Raw genomic sequence first — 20,525 nt, forward strand, 5'->3', positions numbered from 1 at the left:
AACTTTTTAATTTATTTTTTGGCCAATTAATTTTTCTTAAAGAGATAACATTGTGGTTTTTCTTTTTAGCTATGAATGCCATTTGATTTTAAATGTTATAGCATTCTAAATTTTGACCAATATTTATCGGGGTTTTGATAAAAAAAAAGCAGATAACAATTTAAAAAACATTTTTTAATTCATTCATTACGTTGTATATATAATTTTTAATTCATAGTACAAACAATGTAGAATATTGATTTATATAAAGTATTTTAATAGAATATGCTAATTAGCTATAAAAATTATAAGAATTATACACTGTATTCTTTGCAGAATTATATAAATTATTTTAACAGACATTTTTAAAGAAACTCCTTAAAGTTTCGCTAACCAGCCTTATATAGCCGTCGGGCACTTTCCGTGGATGTTCGAATGTTTATGCTAAGGCAACAACAATTATAGGAACGGCAACAATTGGTCGGCCCACGTGGGTAGATTTGGTTTCGGATTGTGTATATAGCTGCGGCGATAGCTGTGAGGTGGCATGGAATGGTAATGTTAATGGGAAATGGGGCCGGGCTCTGCCTCTGCCTCTGCCTCTGCTGGCGTCGCTGCCGCAGCATCTCCGGACGGCATCTCCGGCGGAAAGTAAGAATTTAGTCGGAAATTGAACGTCGCGAACGCCGCCGCCAACAAAATTGTCGCTACCAAAGTCGCGACAACTAGCAATCTGCAATCTGCAACCATCAACTAGCAACTAGCAACTTGAAACTAGCAACACTAAAATCATAATTCCAATTAAAATCCAACTAAATTACCTATTACAATCTATCAAAAGAATTCCAACCGTGCCACATTTCTTATTCATTAGTATTTTTTTGTAATTTTTTACTGTGCGTGCATTGGCATAAACGATTTGAGTTCGGAACTGTGCCAGCTGGCGGCATCAAAAGCTTGAGGAGGTGCTAATCCCATAAGGAGCACAATAAAATCGGCGAAAGTTGCAGAATGCATTCCACGGCATGCGGCGTAGGTGCCTCGGCCACAAACCTCTCAACTCTGCAATCGTAAGTTAAGCCGGGGTCAACATAAACCTTGAATCATGCACTTATTGAATATTTACTTTATTTAAGGGGTGATGGAATTTTTTTTGGAATTCTAAACAGGCTAATCAAATTATTTCCGATTTTTAAAAGAGATCGAATTTATAAAAAAATTGTCCAAAACTGTAAACTATAGACTTGATATAATTAAACAATTTATATATATTTTCAAAACCTAATATTTGAGTTCTATATAATATTATTAATGATTGTTAATTCTTTTTTAAAATTGTGTTGCTTCTTTAATTGTGCGTTAAATTTAGTGTAAAATTTGTCTAGCATTTAATGATTTTTAAAAAAAGAACAAGCAGAAATGTTTAATACATCAAAAATAATGCAAAAACCAAAACATTTTAATTGTTTACAGAATAATATTTGGTCTAAAAGTGGTAAAGGTTAATATACTCTTTGCCGTGTTCAATTCATTGTTTAGACAATCTGTATTATTTAAATAATTATTTTCAATGTTATTTTTAAACTTAGTTTATCATGGTGTAAACAAACTTGTCGTTATTTGGGAATGTTTTAACCCAAAAAAATGTTTACACATCTTCAAAACGTTGAAGAGAATTCAAGGTAATCAGAGATCAAATCGGTCTAATTTTGTTTACATTTAGTGCCCATCCTTTTTTCGTGTGTACAAGTGTTTCCTTTCGATATTTTTATTGCTGTTAGTTCAAACTTTAAGTTTCGTGGATGTCAGTGGACCGCAAAACAATCCATCAAAATAGGGAAATACAGGGAGCAGAAAAACCAACAAGTACAATTTTTGTAGTGTTTTTTTTTTTGTTTTTTAGGGGAAAAGGGGGCAGAAAATCGGTGGAAAAATTGAGGAGGCGGGGTCACATGCTGGGCCGTAAAGTAGCTCGCAAGAAGCGCAATGTAAACAATTACTCACCCCGCTCATTTCCCACTTTTTTCTGTTGTTTCATTTTCTTTTTGCTTTTCCTGCCATCGATGTGTGTCAGACGAACTGAAAATAGTTTTTTTAGGATGATTTGGGTGCGGGGGCGCAAAAGCGCAAAAGAATGTGGAGCACTTCAAAAACATACCCGAAAAAGAAAACAAAAACATGGAGTACCAGTAGAGTACATTTTCTCGATCATTTAATGAGCATGCCAAGTGCCCACATCTCCTCCTCTTTTTTTTGTCGATGGCTGTGGAGGATTAATGGGAAGTCAAGTTCTGATCAAGTTGTTGCCCAATTCACAAATCCCAGACCGACAAGTGACAAGTTCAAATATGCACTCGGAAAAAGAGTGGTAAATACGTTTGGACAGGCTATTTGTGTTATCGTTTTCGTGTCGAGAAAAAATATCTACCGATGTGAAAGTTTCGTAAACTAATTATATTTAGGACTCTATATTTTTTTGTTAGAAAATCGAATGTTCATCTTTAAGTTGTTTGCCTTCAGTAAATAGGATATACACTATTTTAAAAAAATCTTTGATTTTATTAACAATTTGTGCGAGACTTTATACATTTATTTTGTTCTGATATCGAGCTATTTAAAAATAACAATTACACTTAATGTTAAACGAATGAAAATCATATGATCTTGATATGTCATAAAGATATAAATTATAAGTTTTATTTTTACAACAAAATTTTTTAATAAAACTTGATTAATTCGATTTTATTCACTCTTTATTTTCTGGACATTGCTCATGCTATATTTTTTTTAACTGTAAGCCGTGGAAATGCACAAAAAATAAATCTTGATTTCCGCGCCTCCTTGTTGAGCGCGAGTGCGAGTGAGAGAGTAGATCGGGCCAAGGGCAACTGGTTAAATAAATTTGTGACGTCATCGCGTCGGCGTCGCCAACAGCCAACGCACCAAAAATAAAGTATTAAAATTGCAAGTGATGGATGTATGTTTTCCCTATGCATTCGCACCTAAAAAAAAGCAACGAGCAAAAAGCCATTTATTTAATTTGGGTTGGGCTTGTGACCATTGATGGGCAGCTCTGCTGGGGATCGCAGTTGCAGAGTCAATATGTGCATATATGAGGAAACTCCCGCATTCCATTCACGGTTATTTTTAGATAAACGGGGATTGTTTGTCTCATTTTGAATAATATTTATATTAAAAATGTATAAAATAGACTATAGAGATATAAGAAATAATAATATAATATATAATAATATAATATAATTTAATATTATAGTTATATCTTGAAATGGGTTATGCAATTGGTTTTTTAACTTAAATTTATTTTAGATTGTTACGGTACATTGTACCTTTAATTATATATTAAATTATATATATATATATTATATATATATATCAGTTACTTATGTTTTACTTATGTTTTAAGTAAATAAGGATTTGTGAAAAGTTGAAACCAATTTTTAACAAAATCTCAATATATGTTAAATTGTTGTATATTCCAATTTTCAGCTATTTTTCAATCATTCATAAATAAAAGGCCTACGCAAACTTGTGTTCACAGTAGCTGTGATTTAGTATGCAAATCGATTTGTGGTGGAATGGGAAAAATAAAAGCAAACCAAAAAGGGCAGATGAAGCAGGGTCAAGTGATGACTTTTTTAAAATAGTGGGATGATTCCTCGTGATGGATTCCCCGTAATTAGTCCATTGTCACGTGGATTGATGCGATGCCGCCCACTCCGCCCACCAGCGTGCGCTTCAAGTACAGTGAAGCCGCCTTTATTCTATTTACACTTACACTTAAGGAAAATTATTGCTGAATCCCAATTTAAATGTGGTTAAATTAATGCCAGATCTTTGTTGGTTATTCAATTTTTTTTTAAATAATTGTATTTAATAAGGTTGAAACAGTTATAATATTGGATTATTACCTTAAAAAATGATATTATTTGTTTTTAGAAACGCAGGTTAAAAATATATTTTATGATAACAGTCTGGTTTTTTTTTCGCTGAAATTTCAATTTTTCATATAATCTTTATATACAGTTTTGGTTTATAAAAACTGTTTTAAATGTGGCTCAATTTGAACTTTTAGCCTCATGAATAGATTAATTTTTTCCAAGTATACCCACACTGCGCTTAACTGCTGATAATTTGAGCAATTTGTTGACACACATTTTAATTTTTATTCGTGCGCTCTTTTTCGTCTGTCGCTTGTCGTCTGGTGCTTTTGATTTGTCTCTGGATCCATCTACTGGCCACTATATTGTATATACCACTATACACTATGGAGAATTGCACGCTTTAGCAGCACGACATCGCGCATGTAAAAATAAATAAGTAGTGTTCGCCCGCCACACACATGTATCGTTGTATCTTTGTGCAATTGACATGCTTCCATGATCATCATCCTCCTTTGGCGTTGCCTTTTGTCCGCTGCACAGCTCTTATCATAGACAACTGCAAATGTCAAGCTGCAGCGGAAATCTGCGTGCCCCCACAAAGACACAAAAAGTGCAACAAAATGCAAAAAGTATAATAAAGCAGCAAACACATGCTCAGCGGATGTGAAGAGACGACGATGGCCACACGATGACCACTCCAACAAACACGACATCCAACAATCAGGCAATAATAGCGGCCAAGTTATCAGCTCTTTAAAATTTGAAAATGTTTATTGGCAATCGGATATAACATATAAGAAAATATACTGATGTTTGAAAAACTCCAGCTTAAATGGGCGCTTTTTATAGCTCATTCGGTTTTTTAATATTTTTCGCAAAACAATTTTTTTTCTGAGACTCTGAAGAAAAACTACAAGCAAGCTTAAAATCATATTAAAATCCTAAGGTTGTTATTATCAAATAAAAACAAGAAGGAAAGCAAACTTCGGCAAGCCGAAGTTCATATACCCTTGCAGCTATTGCATTAATTAAATACTTTTGAAAACATTTAAATTATGATTTATTTGAGTATGTGCTAAAAAAAAACATTGAAACTATGATAATTTGCAGCTCAATTATTAGATAGTTATTTTTATATATTTTTATTATTTCTATGGGAGCTATATGCTATAGACGTCCGATTTTGATAAAATTTATACCATAATTCTGAAATAATTAAACATTGCTATATGTCGAAGAACTAAACAAAAAATTAAAAAACAGAAAAGTTATAATTTTTTTTCATTTATTTTTCCGATTGTTCCTATGGGAGCTATATGCTATAGTCGTCCGATTTTGATGAAATTAAAACCGTAATTCTGAAATATTAAACCATTACTATATCTCGAAGAACTAAACAAATAATTAAAAAACAGCAAAGTTATAATTTTTTTTCATTTATTTTTCCGATTGTTCCTATGGGAGCTATATGCTATAGTCGTCCGATTTTGATGAAATTTAAACCGTAAATCGGAAATATTTTACCATTACTATATGTCGAAGAACTAAACAAAAAATTAAAAAACAGCAAAGTTATAATTTTTTTTCATTTATTTTTCCGATTGTTCCTATGGGAGCTATATGCTATAGTCGTCCGATCCGGCTCGTTCCGACTTATATACTACCTGCAATAGAAAGACAACTTTTGGGAAAGTTTCATGCAGATAGCTTTAAAACTGAGAGACTAGTTTGCATATAAACGGACGGACAGACGGACAGACGGACGGACAGACGGACAGACGGACATGGCTAGATCGACTCTACTAGTGATGCTGATCAAGAATATATATACTTTATAGGGTCGGAAACGTCTCCTTCACTGCGTTGCAAACTTCTGACTGAAATTATAATACCCTCTGCAAGGGTATAATTATCAAATAAAATTTAGCTTACATTTTAAATGTTCCTATGTGAAGCATTGCTTTTTAAGAGTTTTTTCTTTTAATAAAAAATACACCAATTAAGAATCGGCACTAAAAGTTGTACCCCATTTGTACTTTCAAGTTAACTGGCTTACTATCATTTTGCGTCACCTGGTACAAACATATATAGATGCCAATTCCACTTAGTTTCAAGAGCAGACATCTCAGGATACCCAAATGGCTCTGGGCAATCAAGGAGCAACAGATAGCGGAATTTTTCCACAATAGGAAAATAAATCAAAGTTGCCAGGAATATAAATATGAGCATGACCATGTCCTTAGTCTCTTAACTCATTTCCCGAAACCTGCGAGGGGATTGCAATTAAAGTGATTTGATGATGTCATTGAATTGTCTCACATTTTCCGATTTTCCCTCCATGTTATCATTACTATTTTATTTTTTTTTGCGATTTTCTTTTTGTTGATTTGGTTTGGTTTCGGTTTGTTTGTTTGGTTGAGCCTGTTTTGTCGCCTCGCGTCGCTTTGTGTGTCCATTTTTGTGTGTCACTGTCAACAAATTGCTCTTAATGGCTTGCCGGCGGGTAGGTGGTGGCCACGCCCCCCTTTTCCCCCTCATTCCCCTCTGGAAAATAATACGAAACAACAAAATTAAACCAAAAACCAACCAGAACTCGCAGAACTAGCATATAGAGTGATGACAATCACGGGAGCTTTTTTGTCCATCGGGGTCGTCTAATTTTTTGTGATTTCCGCACCGCCAGGAACAATTTGCACTGCAGCATAGAGAAGCAACAAAAAACAACAAAAATAAAATATAGTAACAACAATAAAAGCAACAGCAACAACAACAGCAGCTGCGCCGCGGCAGCGACGCAATTTCGCGGCCCACTCTGCTAGACGAATAGCAATCGCAGTCAGAGATGCCAAAAAAGTCTAAAAAATAAGCTACGAGAATATTTTTTTTTATCGACATATGCTAACTTTATTTATTAATTTTGCCTATATAAAACCATTCGAACTTTTTGATATTTATATATATATATATATATATATATGTATATATATAAAATTATTTGAATTGGAATGATTTTTGTAATTATATATAATATATATATATATATTTTTTTTTAGTTTTAAATGGGTATAGAAATTTAAGTTATTGCTATTCATAGATTCCGCGCCTCACCTACAACAATTTTTCTTTTTCATATTTTACTGTTAAAAAAAGCCTTAGCAAGAAAGTACCAGTTTAACTATTTCTTGCAGAAACATAACAGTTGAATAAATTGAAGGAAAATAACACACGACCATTTACTGTTAAACTTAAAAAGATTTGGTCGCTTTTTTGGAATACCGTTAAAATCGCTTCTTTCAGAACTTCTTTTAAAAATAAATCCCTTTATTATTTTGAAATGATATAATTATATAAATTTCCAGCACTAATATTTTTATAAGTGTACAAAAAACTCAAGGCTGGCGGGAATTTGGCTAGATAGCCAGATCTTGCTCTGCCGGCGTCACCGCAAATCGCTGCCGCAGCGCCAGCGTCATCGTCATCGTTAGCGGCCGTTCTTAATTCAGTTGACCAAGAGACGCAGACGACGCCGCAGACGCGACACGCGACTAAAAAATAGCTTAAAAAAAGAAGTTAAAAATATAATTGAAAATTATAGAATTCATACGCATTTATATATAGCAGCGATATATCTATGCGTTGATCCCACGCCAAGAGTCGTTACTGGGCACCGCGATTTTTTAAATTAGTGCAAAAAAACGCGCGCATTTTCGAAAAAAAGATTACACGATATAAATTCCAAAATAAAAGGTGACAAAAACATAATTCTTTTATTTCATTTTGTTGTTGCTGTTGTGCGTGTGCGTATCAGGATCGTTAAATCAAAATGTGTTTTATTTTTGTTGTATTTTTTTTTTTGTTTAATGCTGGGCCGGCATTCACCAGGTTCGCCCACCTGAATACAACTGTCCACCACAGAGCAGGAAAAATATAAAAAAAAAATATATATACATATAAAAAAATACGTTGGCAGCAACAAGTCCAAGTCCAAGTCTAGGGCCAAAAACACAGCGTGTCTTTTCCGTTTCATTTTGCAATTATTATATTTATAAATAACCAAAAGCAACAGCGAAACAAAGGCGGCGGCCAAAGAATGAAAACCAAATAAATGCCAGACACCAAAAATGCCGCCAAATGCGCCAACAAAAAAATTATAAGAATATTAAAAAAAACAGAAAAATGAAAGCAAACACTTGTTGAGATGCACTCTTGTTTTTGTTTTTGCTGAAGGTCATTAGAGTTTATATGTGTGTGGTTTTGGGGGGGTAAAATTGGGGAGTGGGTGATAATATGTCAAATTCCCGAAATGCCAAAAGTTTCTGACTAAAATCGATGGAAATCCAAAACAAAAGCAATTCCATAACTAAACCGAAGAATGGAATGAAATATTAAGTATCTTATGGAAGAGGGGTGCAAATTGGTTGAGGGGCTGGTGATTAAATTTCCCAAATATGAAAGCAGCTTGGCCAAGCTTTTGCCATGTATCACATTTCATTAATGTGAATTTTTAAAATGTTTTCAAATTTATACCCAATAGGTTGAATAATTTATGAGTATGAAGTGCTATTTCGAGAACTAATTGTTTTCCAATTTTCGGATATGCATGTTTTTGACAATTTGTTTTAACTTGAAATTAATATTAATACATTAGAACGGCAAATAAACGTTGATTATAAGAAAAGTTCCAAATTGACAATATAAGCTATTTTTGTTTGTTATTTTATTATGAAACTATTTTATACTCTAATTAACTAAAAATCGTAAACATTTTTTGTACAATTTTATTTTGTAAACTCTTTAATTATTAATTTTGCTTTAAATGCGATTATTCTTTTATATGCTTAGTTTCATACCCTTGCCGAGCATATTATAATTTTATTCAGAAGCTTAGGACAATAGCTTGAGTTTTATTAAAAATCGGATCATTCATATTGTCCTTAAGGTCAAATTCTTTTTATTGCCACAGTATAAGATCGATTAATATAAAACTATTCAAATAATCTAGCCAAACTATGGCTGCAGCGGTATTACAACTTAACTATCGTTCTTGATGTACAATTGCAGAGGGTATTATATTTATTTCAGTCAGAAGTTTGCAACGCAGCGATTTTCCGATTTTTTTTTTAGTTCAATTTTTATTTATGGTTTAATATTTTAGAACTACGATTTAAATTTAATTAAAATTGGACTACTATCGAAAAATTAAAAAAGATAGTAAATGAACAAATAATTTTAACTTCTATAATTTTTGAATCAGTTTTTTTTCATTTTTTTGGTCATAGTAATGGTTTAAAATTCCGAATTACGATTTTAATCTTATTCAAAACGGAAAACGAAATCCAACAGCTTCAGTAGGAACAATCAAATAACTTTGATTGTTTTAAAGATAATTTATTATGTGTAACAGCTTCGGCTTACCGAAGTTTGCTTCCGTTCTTGTTATCAATTATAATTCCTAGCATGCGGCTTATCTTATGGAAAAGCGAATGTTATGAATGTGAAAAAAAGTATTTAAACGCCCAAACAAATTTTGATTGGAAGGGATTAGTTTGACACATTATATGAGTATATTTTTAGCAAACACAAAATCATAATCATTTTTATTGGGTTTGTAAACCCTTGACCTTTCATACGTTGGAGATCAGCAGCGAAAATATAATGATAATAAGCTGGAAAGCAAAAGCACGATCAGAAGGGGACCGATTTGAGTCGAGTTCAGACTTTATTTGTTTTTGGGGTTATCTTTTGATCCCTCATGAACTTCCCGGCACTCTGCACTCTTATTTTCTTATTTTTTTATTTTCTTATTTCGTGTGTCCAAGTGCAGTGTTTGTTTGGATTGTTTTTGGTTTGTTCTTTATCAAGATAATTCCCAAGAGGCCGCTCAATTGTTAGCTCAACAGATCTGGGATCGGGCCACTTAGTCTAACAGTAATCGACGCTAAACGCCGTCTCGTCTCGTCTCGTCTCGTTTCGTAGCCCCATGCTGATTGCTGACAACTTAATCAACAAATGGCAAAAGCAAAGGCAACTTCAACGGCAAAGGCAATGGCATATAGAGCTCGACACTGTCTATGGCTGTCCATGCCAGCTAATATCTGGGTGTCTATCTATAACACCCATATGCTCGTTCACTCAGCCACCATACTACGCATAGTATATGTGCACCCGCATTTTGACTGCGCTACTTATCTGCTGGCAGCGTCCCTGAACTTTGGGCGAGATCAATTTGCACTGTCACCAGCCAATTGGGGATTGGGATTGGGATTGGAAAAGTGCAAAATGTGTCAGAATGTTTCAAAATGTGTAAATCCGCAACGAGGAGGCCCACAGTAACAGATCTTTGTTCCACTTGATCTATGGGAAGCCTCCTTTGCCTCTTTGCCCCATTTCGTCGCGGTTTTGCGGTGGAGGACTGCGAAATTCGCCATTAGGTCGACTGAATTGATCATCATTGTGCTAAAAAGGGCTCGAAAAATAAAAATAGTATTATAACACGACATACAATTAATTAATCTCATGGTTGCTGTACCATGACTAAGTACTGGATAATCATTCCTTTTTTTAATCATTTAAAAATAGCAAGCATTAAACAAAAAAAAAATAAATTAAGAAATAAAATTGGGTTAAAATTTCGTAAAATGTTACTTATAATATAAATGAAAGTTCTAATCAAGACTTGACAATTTTAATATCACAAACAATTTTTCAAATGTGTAAAAACCCTATTTAACTTTAAAATTTATATGTACAACATCAACAAGGGGTTTTAAATTGGATTTGACATTTGCACATTGGCTTTATGATCTCATAAGTTTATGGCTGTCTAGTTTTTGTGAAATTTTCTTTTGGAGTAGCCAAGGAAATAATCACAGAAATATTTTCATCATTTCACCGACCATTCGATTTCGAAATATGTGTTTTGAGATGTAAAGTAAAGTAAAAATAGTTCGTAGTAAAGAAACCGACTCCTCGTAAACCTAGAAATGGTGTCAGTCTGTGGTTTGTGGAACCAAAAAACATAATTGTTTCGCCTTTTTGGTCAGCAGCTGGATATTAAAGTTTTTTATACACTGCAATTTCAACAACTTTAGTGGGTCGCCGAAGCGTTCGTCATCCGGAGTTAAATTATGCTCACTAAATTCATATGTTTGGTGTTGGTCTCGGCAGGTTTTGATTTATTTGCGCCGGTCTTCGTGCATTTTAATTGTATTTGTTTTGTCAAATTGTTGACTTAATTGCCCCCCGAAACGATTCGTTTGGAATCCGAAATGCAAATTGAATTGGTGCCGCCAATCGATTTGGCTTGGATATGCCCGATCAACCATGATCTATGGCCATATGCCCTTGCCCCCTTGAAATACAAACAATTATTTGGCAGTATTTGTGGATACCTACTTGAAGTAACATGTGTTTAATAGAGACAAGTTTTTAGCTTTGGTAGAGAAATTTAATTTTCAAAAGAATTAATATATCAAATATAGATAGAAGATGTTGATTTAAGAACATTTTAAAAATAAATTAAGAACAGTTGTAGTAAATCTTTCTTTGTACTAGCTGACCCATATCTTTAGATTTTTTTCTCATTCGCTTTTTTATTCATTTTATTCTGTCTGAAGCCACGGAATTTGCTTCCTTTGATAAGAAGTCGGCTTAAGATGAAAGTCAATCAACGATCTGGGTAATTAATATAATGTATACACATATATCTAAAACATATGTACCCTTGTATTTGGACATGGGTGTACTTATTACCGATAAAGCTTGTCGGTCACTTACCATATTTGTATTGGATCACCCTACAAAACTATCCAATGGCCATAAGTTTTCCCAATTGCTTTCGGAATTTCGAAATTATTGCTCATTGATCAGTCTATTCACGTATCAATAATGACAATCTATTCCAATTCCGATTTTCAATTAGTTGGATGCCTGCTTATTCGGTTTGGAGGCGCTGCGCCTGCGCCATAACCAAAAACTAAAAAATGGTGAAAGAATTTGTTAGAAAATAAATTTAAAAAGTGAGGAAATAAAGGGAATTTAATTGAGTGTATAAATATTGTGATGTTTGCTTTTAGGAATTATTAAAAAGAAGGAACAGAAGTATTTATTGGATACAAAATAATTAAAGCCAATAATAGTTATAGATGTTTAACAATACAAGTTTAATTCCAATACAAATTTAATTACATTATGTATTTTTTAATTATGTTCCGATATTTTTTTTCATTTTGTTTGGCTGCTAAGAAATATTGACTAAACTAAGTTGCAATTGAGTAATTTTCCATGGCTAATGGCCACTACCAACACGCCACCTGTCGTTCGTTTCCTGGGAATCCCTAAGTGCAAATAGCAATCAATAAAAGTGAAGCAGAAAAGGGGAATATTTCTGGTTCTCGGCATTTAATTTGCCCTGGTCATGGCATCGCAACTCTATTTTGGTTCCATGTGCTATTTTCCGTGGGCGCATCGAGGAACAAGTGGATCGTAAACCCCAATTGCATTCTGAATGCCTCATAATTGTGGTTGGTTCTTTCGGCCCACCGACCATTTAACGAAAATGAAACGAAATTAAATGCAGTTGACCCAAAAATAGCGCGAATGCCTGCCTGCCAGGCCGTGCAGCAGAAAAAACAGCAGCAACAACAGCAACATCGGCAACAGCTAAGTATTATTAACCAGGAAAAACATGGGGAACCGTAAAGAGTGCGTTTACATAAAGGGTCATTCATTAGACCTGCAATTATTCAGTATATCTCAAATTGATAGGTGGAAATGCACGAACAGAAGAATATCAAAATATTGTTTAAAAACATGTATTTACATTGAAGGTTTTAAAACATATTTACGTACTCAACAAAATTTAAAAAAATTGGGTTGGTACTAAAGGATTTGTTCTGCAAGTCCCAGCAATAAAATCCTTTTCTTTTACATTTTGTCATTGCTGCTATTATAAAAATTACTTTTAATCATTTGGAAAGCCATAAGATAAGCGAATAAAATTTAAATAAAAATTAATTTGCTCTAAATATCCTTAGCATTTAATCGATCACCCTGTAAAAAAATTGCTTCTGTGTAGCTCTTAAAAAATACGAGTTGTAAACAAGCATGATTAACTACCGCGTGCATTATTTACGAGTTTACTCTTTGAGCACCCTGTTTTACGAGGTGCTTTCCCTCTTAAGCAAGTGTCGTCATCAGTTGAGCCGATGAAGGGGTTAAGGGGAGGGGGGGCTTTCAGGGGTTAAAGGGGGTATGTGGTGCGCGAGTGGCGACGTCAACAATTAGAAATGTAGCCCAGGTCAGGACCGGAGTGCAAAAGGTGCTGCTCTGTCCGATGTGTTTTTTTTTTGTTTTTAAGCTGCCGGCAATTAACCCAATTCCCGCGAGCAATGACTTTAGCCCATGACTAGCCAACACCACCCACAGCCCACCGCCCACCGCCCACTTTCGCCCACAAAACCCCGCGAACCACGCGAGCTTACAATCACAACATTCAATTATGGTTATGGCCGAAACAACAAAAGGAAATCCACTCGCTCGATTGAGGAAAATGCATTTCCCGCTGCCTCTGGCAGCGTCGCTGTCGACGTTGACGCTTGTCTGACCCATTTTTATACGGGCCACGCCCGCCCAAGGAACAGGGGGCTGTGGGCGGTGGGTGGGTGGTGTCGTGTAGCCGAGCACACAAGCCACATCCTGCCATCAAAGTTGGCGATGACGACAGTGATATAGTTGTTGCTTCAGTTAATACAGTGAAGCTTTCCGAGCAACAAAAAACAACGGCTTTAATAAGTAATAAATAATATTTATTATATATCATTAAACTCTTAAAAAAAAGTACCTCTGTTCATATTTTTAAAAGTTATTTAAAATTAAGTCAAAAGTTGTTTTGTTTTGCTTGACTTAAATATTTGGCACTTTAAAGGATTAAGAGCAAATATAATTTATTTTACTATTCTAGGAATATCTATGTTTAAATTGTTAAGGCATTATTCATTTATAGTTTTTTACAATTCTTAAACATTTTTATGGTACTATTGAAGTTTGCAACCTGATACTTTATCGGGGTTTTATGAATAATTTTTCCATCTCTTGGGATTTTTGCAAAAGCTTTATAGAAAAAAAAGTAGGAATTTTTTGTGGGTTCCGGTATGCTGAAAATTCGTTGAGACTTCGCTGTACTTGTCGGTGCCGTTTGTCGATGACTGAGAATCGCTTGAGATTGTCGGTGCTTTGAATTTTCAGCTTTTATTTTTAGTTGGTGCTGAAGCCTGCTGGCGAAAACTGTTGCATATTTTCGAGCGCTCTGGTTGTTAACTGTTGCTTCTGTTTCCACCTGTTTCTGTGTTTTTTTTAGTAGCAGCTCGATCACCATCACCATCCCACCAGGATCAGCAGGACAAGGAACAGGAACAGGAACCGGACCAGGAGCGGGAGCAGCAGCGGATGCCCACAAAATGGTGCACCACAGCAACGAGGATGCCATGAACAAGATTCCACTGAAATCCGCCGGCGGCTTGGACTCCGACGAGGAGAAGAATGGCGGGGAGCTCATGCAGGACACCGCCGCCGCCGAGGAGGCGCGTCGCGAGCAGATGTGAGCATAAAAAGGACATTAACCATAACACTAGCGTTGGTGTTTTTAGTGGTCGAGCGGAGGCGGCATCCGTTTACATAAAAATCTTCCTTCAAGTGGCCAAGGCAGCTTTAAAAGTTTGTGACTAGAAAATGGTTATCCTGTTGATTTTATTTTATACATTTGGAAATTATGAATCTGATTAGTAAATAGTAAGAAAGCAAAACAAATAGTTAAAGGATTTAAAAATCTTTTTTGAAAAGTTCTTATTTAAAAATATCGGGAGTGTTGCAAAAATCTCTTCGGTTGTTATTCATCTTATCTAATAAACATAAAAGTTTAAACGAAGAGACCCCCAGAAATCCAAAAATAATTTACCTTTAATTTAAACATAATAATTGAACATTTTGCCCAGGTATTAATTATTAATATTATAGAGATTTGACTTATCTTATTCAACTTTTGTTTAGAACTAATTTATTTTGTTATTTTACCCGCTTAGAATGAACATTTGTTATGCAATTTTGTACACATATTAAAATACATAGTTAAAAGTAAAAGAACTTTTAATTTGAAGCCTATGGTATAAAAAACAACCCTAGTAAAACGATCCGACAAAATGTACTTTGCTTAAAAATCAATTTTAAAATTCAAATATTGACCGCAAAAATTCACTTCTGTTTTTTGTCCCGAGCAATAGTTTTAGTGTTTTGCAGCTACTTTGAAAATGACAAATTTAACAAAATCTTTTTATTTATTTATTCATTTATTTTTTGTTTTATTTGTATTTTTATGGTTTTAAATTTAACTTTTGCAGGCGTGTCAAAGTTTTGGCCTGGATGAAGAAGCTGACCATCGTGCTAATCTGTTTTATTGGCATTGCCCTGATAAGCTACGTGATCATTAGCCTGTGTTTCAGTGGTGAGTATGGGAAATCGGGCAAGGAATAAAGCCAACCACATCCAGCTAACAATTCACTCACCCACTGCAAACTAAAACCAAAATCGTTGTCAAAGATGTTGTATATTAGATGTATTATTATATAGCACACGATAGACTTTTCAACATGGGGACCGAACTTTGTTAGGCACCAAAAAAAAAAAAAAAAAAATAGAAAAATACATACAAACTGCTTATTTTCTGCATGCTTTCGATCCATCTTAACCAAGCACCTGGCATTTAATCTAGTTCAAAATAATTTCTTCTATTGTGGCACCAAAAAGTATTCACATGAACAAAACCCAAACCAAAAACTTTACACCCTAACTCACTAAACAACAACTACAACAACAACAACAACAACAACAACAACAACAACGAAGACTGGCCAAAATCGACGCCAAATAGAAACATCACAACAACAACAACAACGACGACGACGACAACATCAACAAGCACAGAGGCAACAACAACAGCAGCAAAAGCAACAGCAACAGCAACAGAAATTGCAATTGCAACAGCAGCAACAGAAATTGCAAGTAGCCTAGCACCGTTATCACCGGCAACAGCAGCAACAATTGCACCATCTGCAACTGCAACAACAATAAGCACCACCACCTCCACCACCACCACCACAACAACAAGAACAACAGCAACAAGTACACCACAACCGCCACCACCAACAACAACAACAAGCAGTACAGATAGCAATCCCAGCCCCACACTTAAAACATTTCATTTAACAGATGAGCAGCAGCAACAGGAAGTGGAAACGGAAAGTATTGGCAACCTGAACCAAGGATCCTCGTCGAACACGGCCAGCACTCCGGCGGAGGACGCCCTGCCCAATGTGGCCGCCTCCACGGCGGCAACCACGGCGGGACCACCAGCCTGGCTGGCAAACCAGATCAAAATAGACACCAGCGAGCAGTTCGAGTCGGTCCTCGGGGTGTACCAACATGGAGCAGTGAGCTCCGACAACCTCGAGTGCAGCAAAATCGGAAGGTAAGGGAATCGTATGCCAACACCCAACAAAAAATTGTCATAGAGACATAATTATGAACGATTTCTCAATATGATGAGTATTAAATAAACTTATGTAGTTTAAAAATAGGGCGTTTGACTTCGGTATGGAATCGAAACTAAAAAGTATAGGGGTTAAATTATTTAGTATCGAATTTTAACTTATACTTTAATACTGTCTTTAGTTAATTTACAAATGATACTTATTAAAAGTAAATTATTGCCTTTACCTATTTCTTAGTTCATCATATCTTGGCTAAATGTAGTTTGTTTATAAAGTGTTTTATCTTTTACCCGGTGTTCCCAAAAAATGTCTAGATTGTTCGCTGTTCAAAAAAGATCAACTATTATTGGGGCCAAAACTGTTTTTTTATATAACTTAAGAAATAAGTACATTTTTCATAATAAAAATGGCAAGAGATTAATCAACAAATTTTTTCTTTACCTAACTTTAAATATTTAATGCTGATTACTACAGAAGTAAACCACAATCCTACTAAGGTAGAATATTTAAAATTGGACGAAAAGTTGACCATTTGAGGATTTTAATTTATTAAAATACAAAATAGCATTGTAGATTTTAGATGGAGATGGAAGAGCTGGAATTGGCGGTCTATGTATAAAATTGATAGAAAAAATTAATTAATTAACTGTGAATGCCATTCGATTTGTAATTTTATTACGAATTAAACGGTGTATGACATTCTAACATTTGACCATTATTTTCCAGGGTTTTCACACAAAAACCAAGTTTTTAATGTGTTTTTTGGGATTTTTGGCGATTTTTCAAACAAAATTATTTCTGAAGAGACTTTTTGTTGTAACTTTGCCAAAATAAGACCCAAAGTCAAAAGAGTTGCTATTTTGAGCAGCTGGTAACCCATACCATCCATCCCTGATCGATTGAAAACAATTAATTTAGTTTTGACAAAAAAAACCGAATTTTGAAAAAATTAGACCCAAAATTGGAGGTCTAAGTAAAAAATATATATTTTTACTAAAATATTTTCTTGAGACTTAAATACATTATTTCTTTGGCTTAAAATAGCACCTAAAACCATATGTTGACTAGATTTGAATGGAAAATTCAATACGATTGACCCTTTCTTGTAGCGGAATCCTTCAGAAGAATGGCAGTGCGGTGGACGCGGCGATCGCAGCGCTCCTATGCAACGGACTGCTGACCCTGCAGAGCCTGGGCATCGGCGGTGGCCACCTGATGAACGTGTACAACCGGAAGGAGCGGCACGCCACCTCCATCGATGCCCGGGAGGTGGCACCGTATGCCTCCGAAAAGGAGATGTTCGAACAGGAGCCGGAAAAGTCGTACAAGGGACCGCTGAGCATCGGTGTGCCCGGCGAGGCGATGGGTTACCATGTGGCGCACCAGAGATTCGGGAAACTTCCGTGGGCGGATCTGGTGGCACCATCGCTGGAGCTCTGTGAGAAGGGATACCATGTGTCGCAGCATATGGAACGGTCTCTTGCAGCTGCACTGCCGTACATCAAGGAGCATGAGCAGTATCAGTGAGTCTCTAAATCCACTTTAAATGTACACACATATAACTTAATCTTCACCTTTGACCTTTTTTTCAAAGGATCTATCTTAATGCGCAGACGGGCAAGCCGCATGTGGCCGGAACGGTGGTGAAGCCGCCAAAGAATCTCTGCAATACGTACAAACTTCTCGCCGAGAACGGACCCCTGGACCTGTACAATGGAACGGCGGCCAAATTGCTGGCCATGGATCTGGAGGACATGGGCAGCATTATTTCGTCCGATGATCTTGATTTCTACGAGGCCGATGTGATCGATTCCATCACCATGGACTTGGGCGAGGATACCCTGTATGTGGCACCACCGGTCAGTTCCGGTTCGTTGGTGGCCCACGTCTTGAGCATCCTGCAGGGCTATTACTTTTCGGATCAGGATCTGGCCACCGAGGAGTTGAGGGCCCGCACCATCCACCGATTTGCCGAGGCCATGAAGTTCGCCTTCGCCAAGCGATCGCAACTGGGCGACATGCATTTCGTTGATGCCCGAGAGCTGGTCAGCAAGCTGAATAGTCGCGAGTTTGGCGAAGAGAACCGGGCCAAGATCAACGACTCCCATGTCCTGCCCGACCACCAGTCGTACGGTGCCGAGTTCGGCTCCAACGAGGACCCCGACGGCACATCGCATCTATGTGTTTTGGCACCCAACGGGGATGCCGTCTCGGTGACCAGCTCCATTAATTCCTAGTGAGTAAATCGAAACGAATGCTTTTACTCAAATTGTATTATATATACTTGTATGAGGGAAAAGTTGAAATTTAAAAATTCCTTAAAAGAGTACTTTGCCAGCAAGCGTTTTCTGAAATTGAAAATTTAAACCAAAATTGTATTTAGTTAAAATGTTTTTAAAATGTTACATAATATACTGAAAACTAATAATTAACCAATAATTCCAAAATGGTAAACATAATATAATGTTTTAAAAATTACTCTAAAAAGTTATAGCTTACAGCTCAATAACCGTTTTTTGAAAATAAACAATTTAATCGATAGTTCATAAGTTTTATTTTGATACTTTCGTGGTGTTAATTTAAGACTTATGTTATTGAGAAATTTTCCATACCCAATCATTTAAATTTCATATAACAATAGTTTTTTTTTCTTTTACAATTTTTGTTTGGGTGTAGCTTTGATCGTATAGTTAGTAGATAACTGGAAATGTTGTTAAGTAAAAAAAAAAACAGTCAATATGTTATAAATTATACATATATTTTACTTTTCAGTTTTGGCTCCGGACTGATTGGCCCACGTACGGGCATCGTGCTGAACAATGGAATGAACGACTTTGCCGTGGCGAACAACTTTTTCGGGCTGCCGCCGTCGCCGTTCAATTTGATTGAGGGCCACAAGCGGGCGATGTCCTCACAATCGCCGGTCCTGCTGGCGGACAGCCTGGGCAACATCCGAATGGTACTCGGAGCGGCCGGAGGCAGCAAAATCATTCCCGCCGTGGTGGAGGTGGCCGCCAATGTGCTGTGGTTCGGCCAGGATCTGCGGAAGGCGGTCACTGCACCCCGGTTCTACCACCAGCTGCTGCCCGATGTGCTGGAGTACGAGGAGGGTGGCTTCTCGGAGTCCCTGCTGCAGCTGCTGGCCCAACGGGGTCACAAGTTGAAGGCCATCTCCAGGCTCGGGGGATCGGTGGTCACGGCCATTTCGCGGAATGCCACGGCCATCTATGCGAATGCCGATTATCGCAAGCGCGGCGGAGTTGCAGGGTTCTAGGATGTGCACGCAGTCCACTAACTCATCAATCAACCCACAACCCACTCACTTACCACTCACCCATACGTCGCACGCACACCCACTCACACTCACACACACCCGCGCACTGCATTGAGATTAGAGAACAGGATCGGCCCAAAAAGAGAGCAATTTCCATGGAACGAGAGCAAATTAGTGGGCAGGCCTGGTGAAGCAGATCGATTCGCATCAAGTGAAAAGTATTTAAGCTAGCTATGTCTTTTTTACATACTATGTATATCGTACGTTATATAAATTTATATGCTACTACCTAACTACTACCTTATACAATAAAAACCAACAGAAAACCAACAAAGCGAATCTTTAAATATTAGTTTCACTTACACTTTTTATTTTCAATTTTATTATTTGATGGACACCCCAAGTTTGTTGGCTTTTTTACTACTAAAATACGCTGATAGTGACTATTTACTATTGAATGCAGTAAAATTATAAGCTTGTCTAAAAGATTTTACATGACTAGAAAATATTAAACATATTTGGATTTACATAAATGTACTGAACAATGTACAACTTAAATCATTTGAATATATGTCCAATTTATTATACAGGAAAAATTTAATTCCAAAGTCTAAATGACTTAAAAAGATACTGATAAAGAATATTTAGACTTTTATTGTACATTTGTACGCAAGTTATAACATCTTAGAAAAAAATCAAACAAATAAAAATTTTGGTGTAATTAAACTGAAAAGATGTCTATATCAAAAAGTCAAAACTAAACAATATAAATGTATGGCAGATCTTACTGGAAATACAAATATTTCACTGTCTATTATTGTGACCATT

The 20,525-nt window shown here is 36.0% G+C and overlaps 1 protein-coding gene across 8 annotated transcripts; it reads left to right on the top strand.

Annotated features, from left to right (window-relative positions):
- Nucleotides 1-643: 643 nt before the first annotated feature.
- LOC128264461 (glutathione hydrolase 1 proenzyme) lies at nt 644-20,031 on the top strand. Of its 8 annotated transcripts, none has more exons than XM_052999944.1 (7): nt 644-1,049; nt 14,239-14,478; nt 15,275-15,378; nt 16,143-16,401; nt 17,533-17,946; nt 18,018-18,659; nt 19,196-20,031. In XM_052999944.1, exons 1-7 carry the CDS (start codon nt 991-993, stop codon nt 19,695-19,697), a joined length of 2,220 nt encoding a protein of 739 aa, XP_052855904.1. In that variant the 5' UTR covers nt 644-990; the 3' UTR covers nt 19,698-20,031. The 8 variants fall into 8 exon arrangements, with proteins under 8 accessions (XP_052855904.1, XP_052855906.1, XP_052855898.1 ...); XM_052999946.1 differs by having other exon boundaries at nt 14,245-14,478; XM_052999938.1 differs by having other exon boundaries at nt 645-1,049; nt 15,780-16,401.
- The last annotated feature ends 494 nt before the right edge of the window (nt 20,032-20,525 follow it).

This window comes from Drosophila gunungcola, unplaced genomic scaffold (genome assembly GCF_025200985.1).
Source record: "Drosophila gunungcola strain Sukarami unplaced genomic scaffold, Dgunungcola_SK_2 000071F, whole genome shotgun sequence".
NCBI lineage: Eukaryota > Metazoa > Arthropoda > Insecta > Diptera > Drosophilidae > Drosophila > Drosophila gunungcola.

Excerpts from the sequence above, each read along its gene's own strand:
- LOC128264461 (XM_052999938.1), top strand. The coding sequence starts at position 991 with ATGCATTCCACGGCATGCGGCGTAGGTGCCTCGGCCACAAACCTCTCA. Across the intron at positions 16,402-17,532 it reads GAGTGCAGCAAAATCGGAAG|CGGAATCCTTCAGAAGAATG; the intron begins GTAAGGGAATCG and ends CCTTTCTTGTAG. Across the intron at positions 18,660-19,195 it reads ACCAGCTCCATTAATTCCTA|TTTTGGCTCCGGACTGATTG; the intron begins GTGAGTAAATCG and ends TTTACTTTTCAG.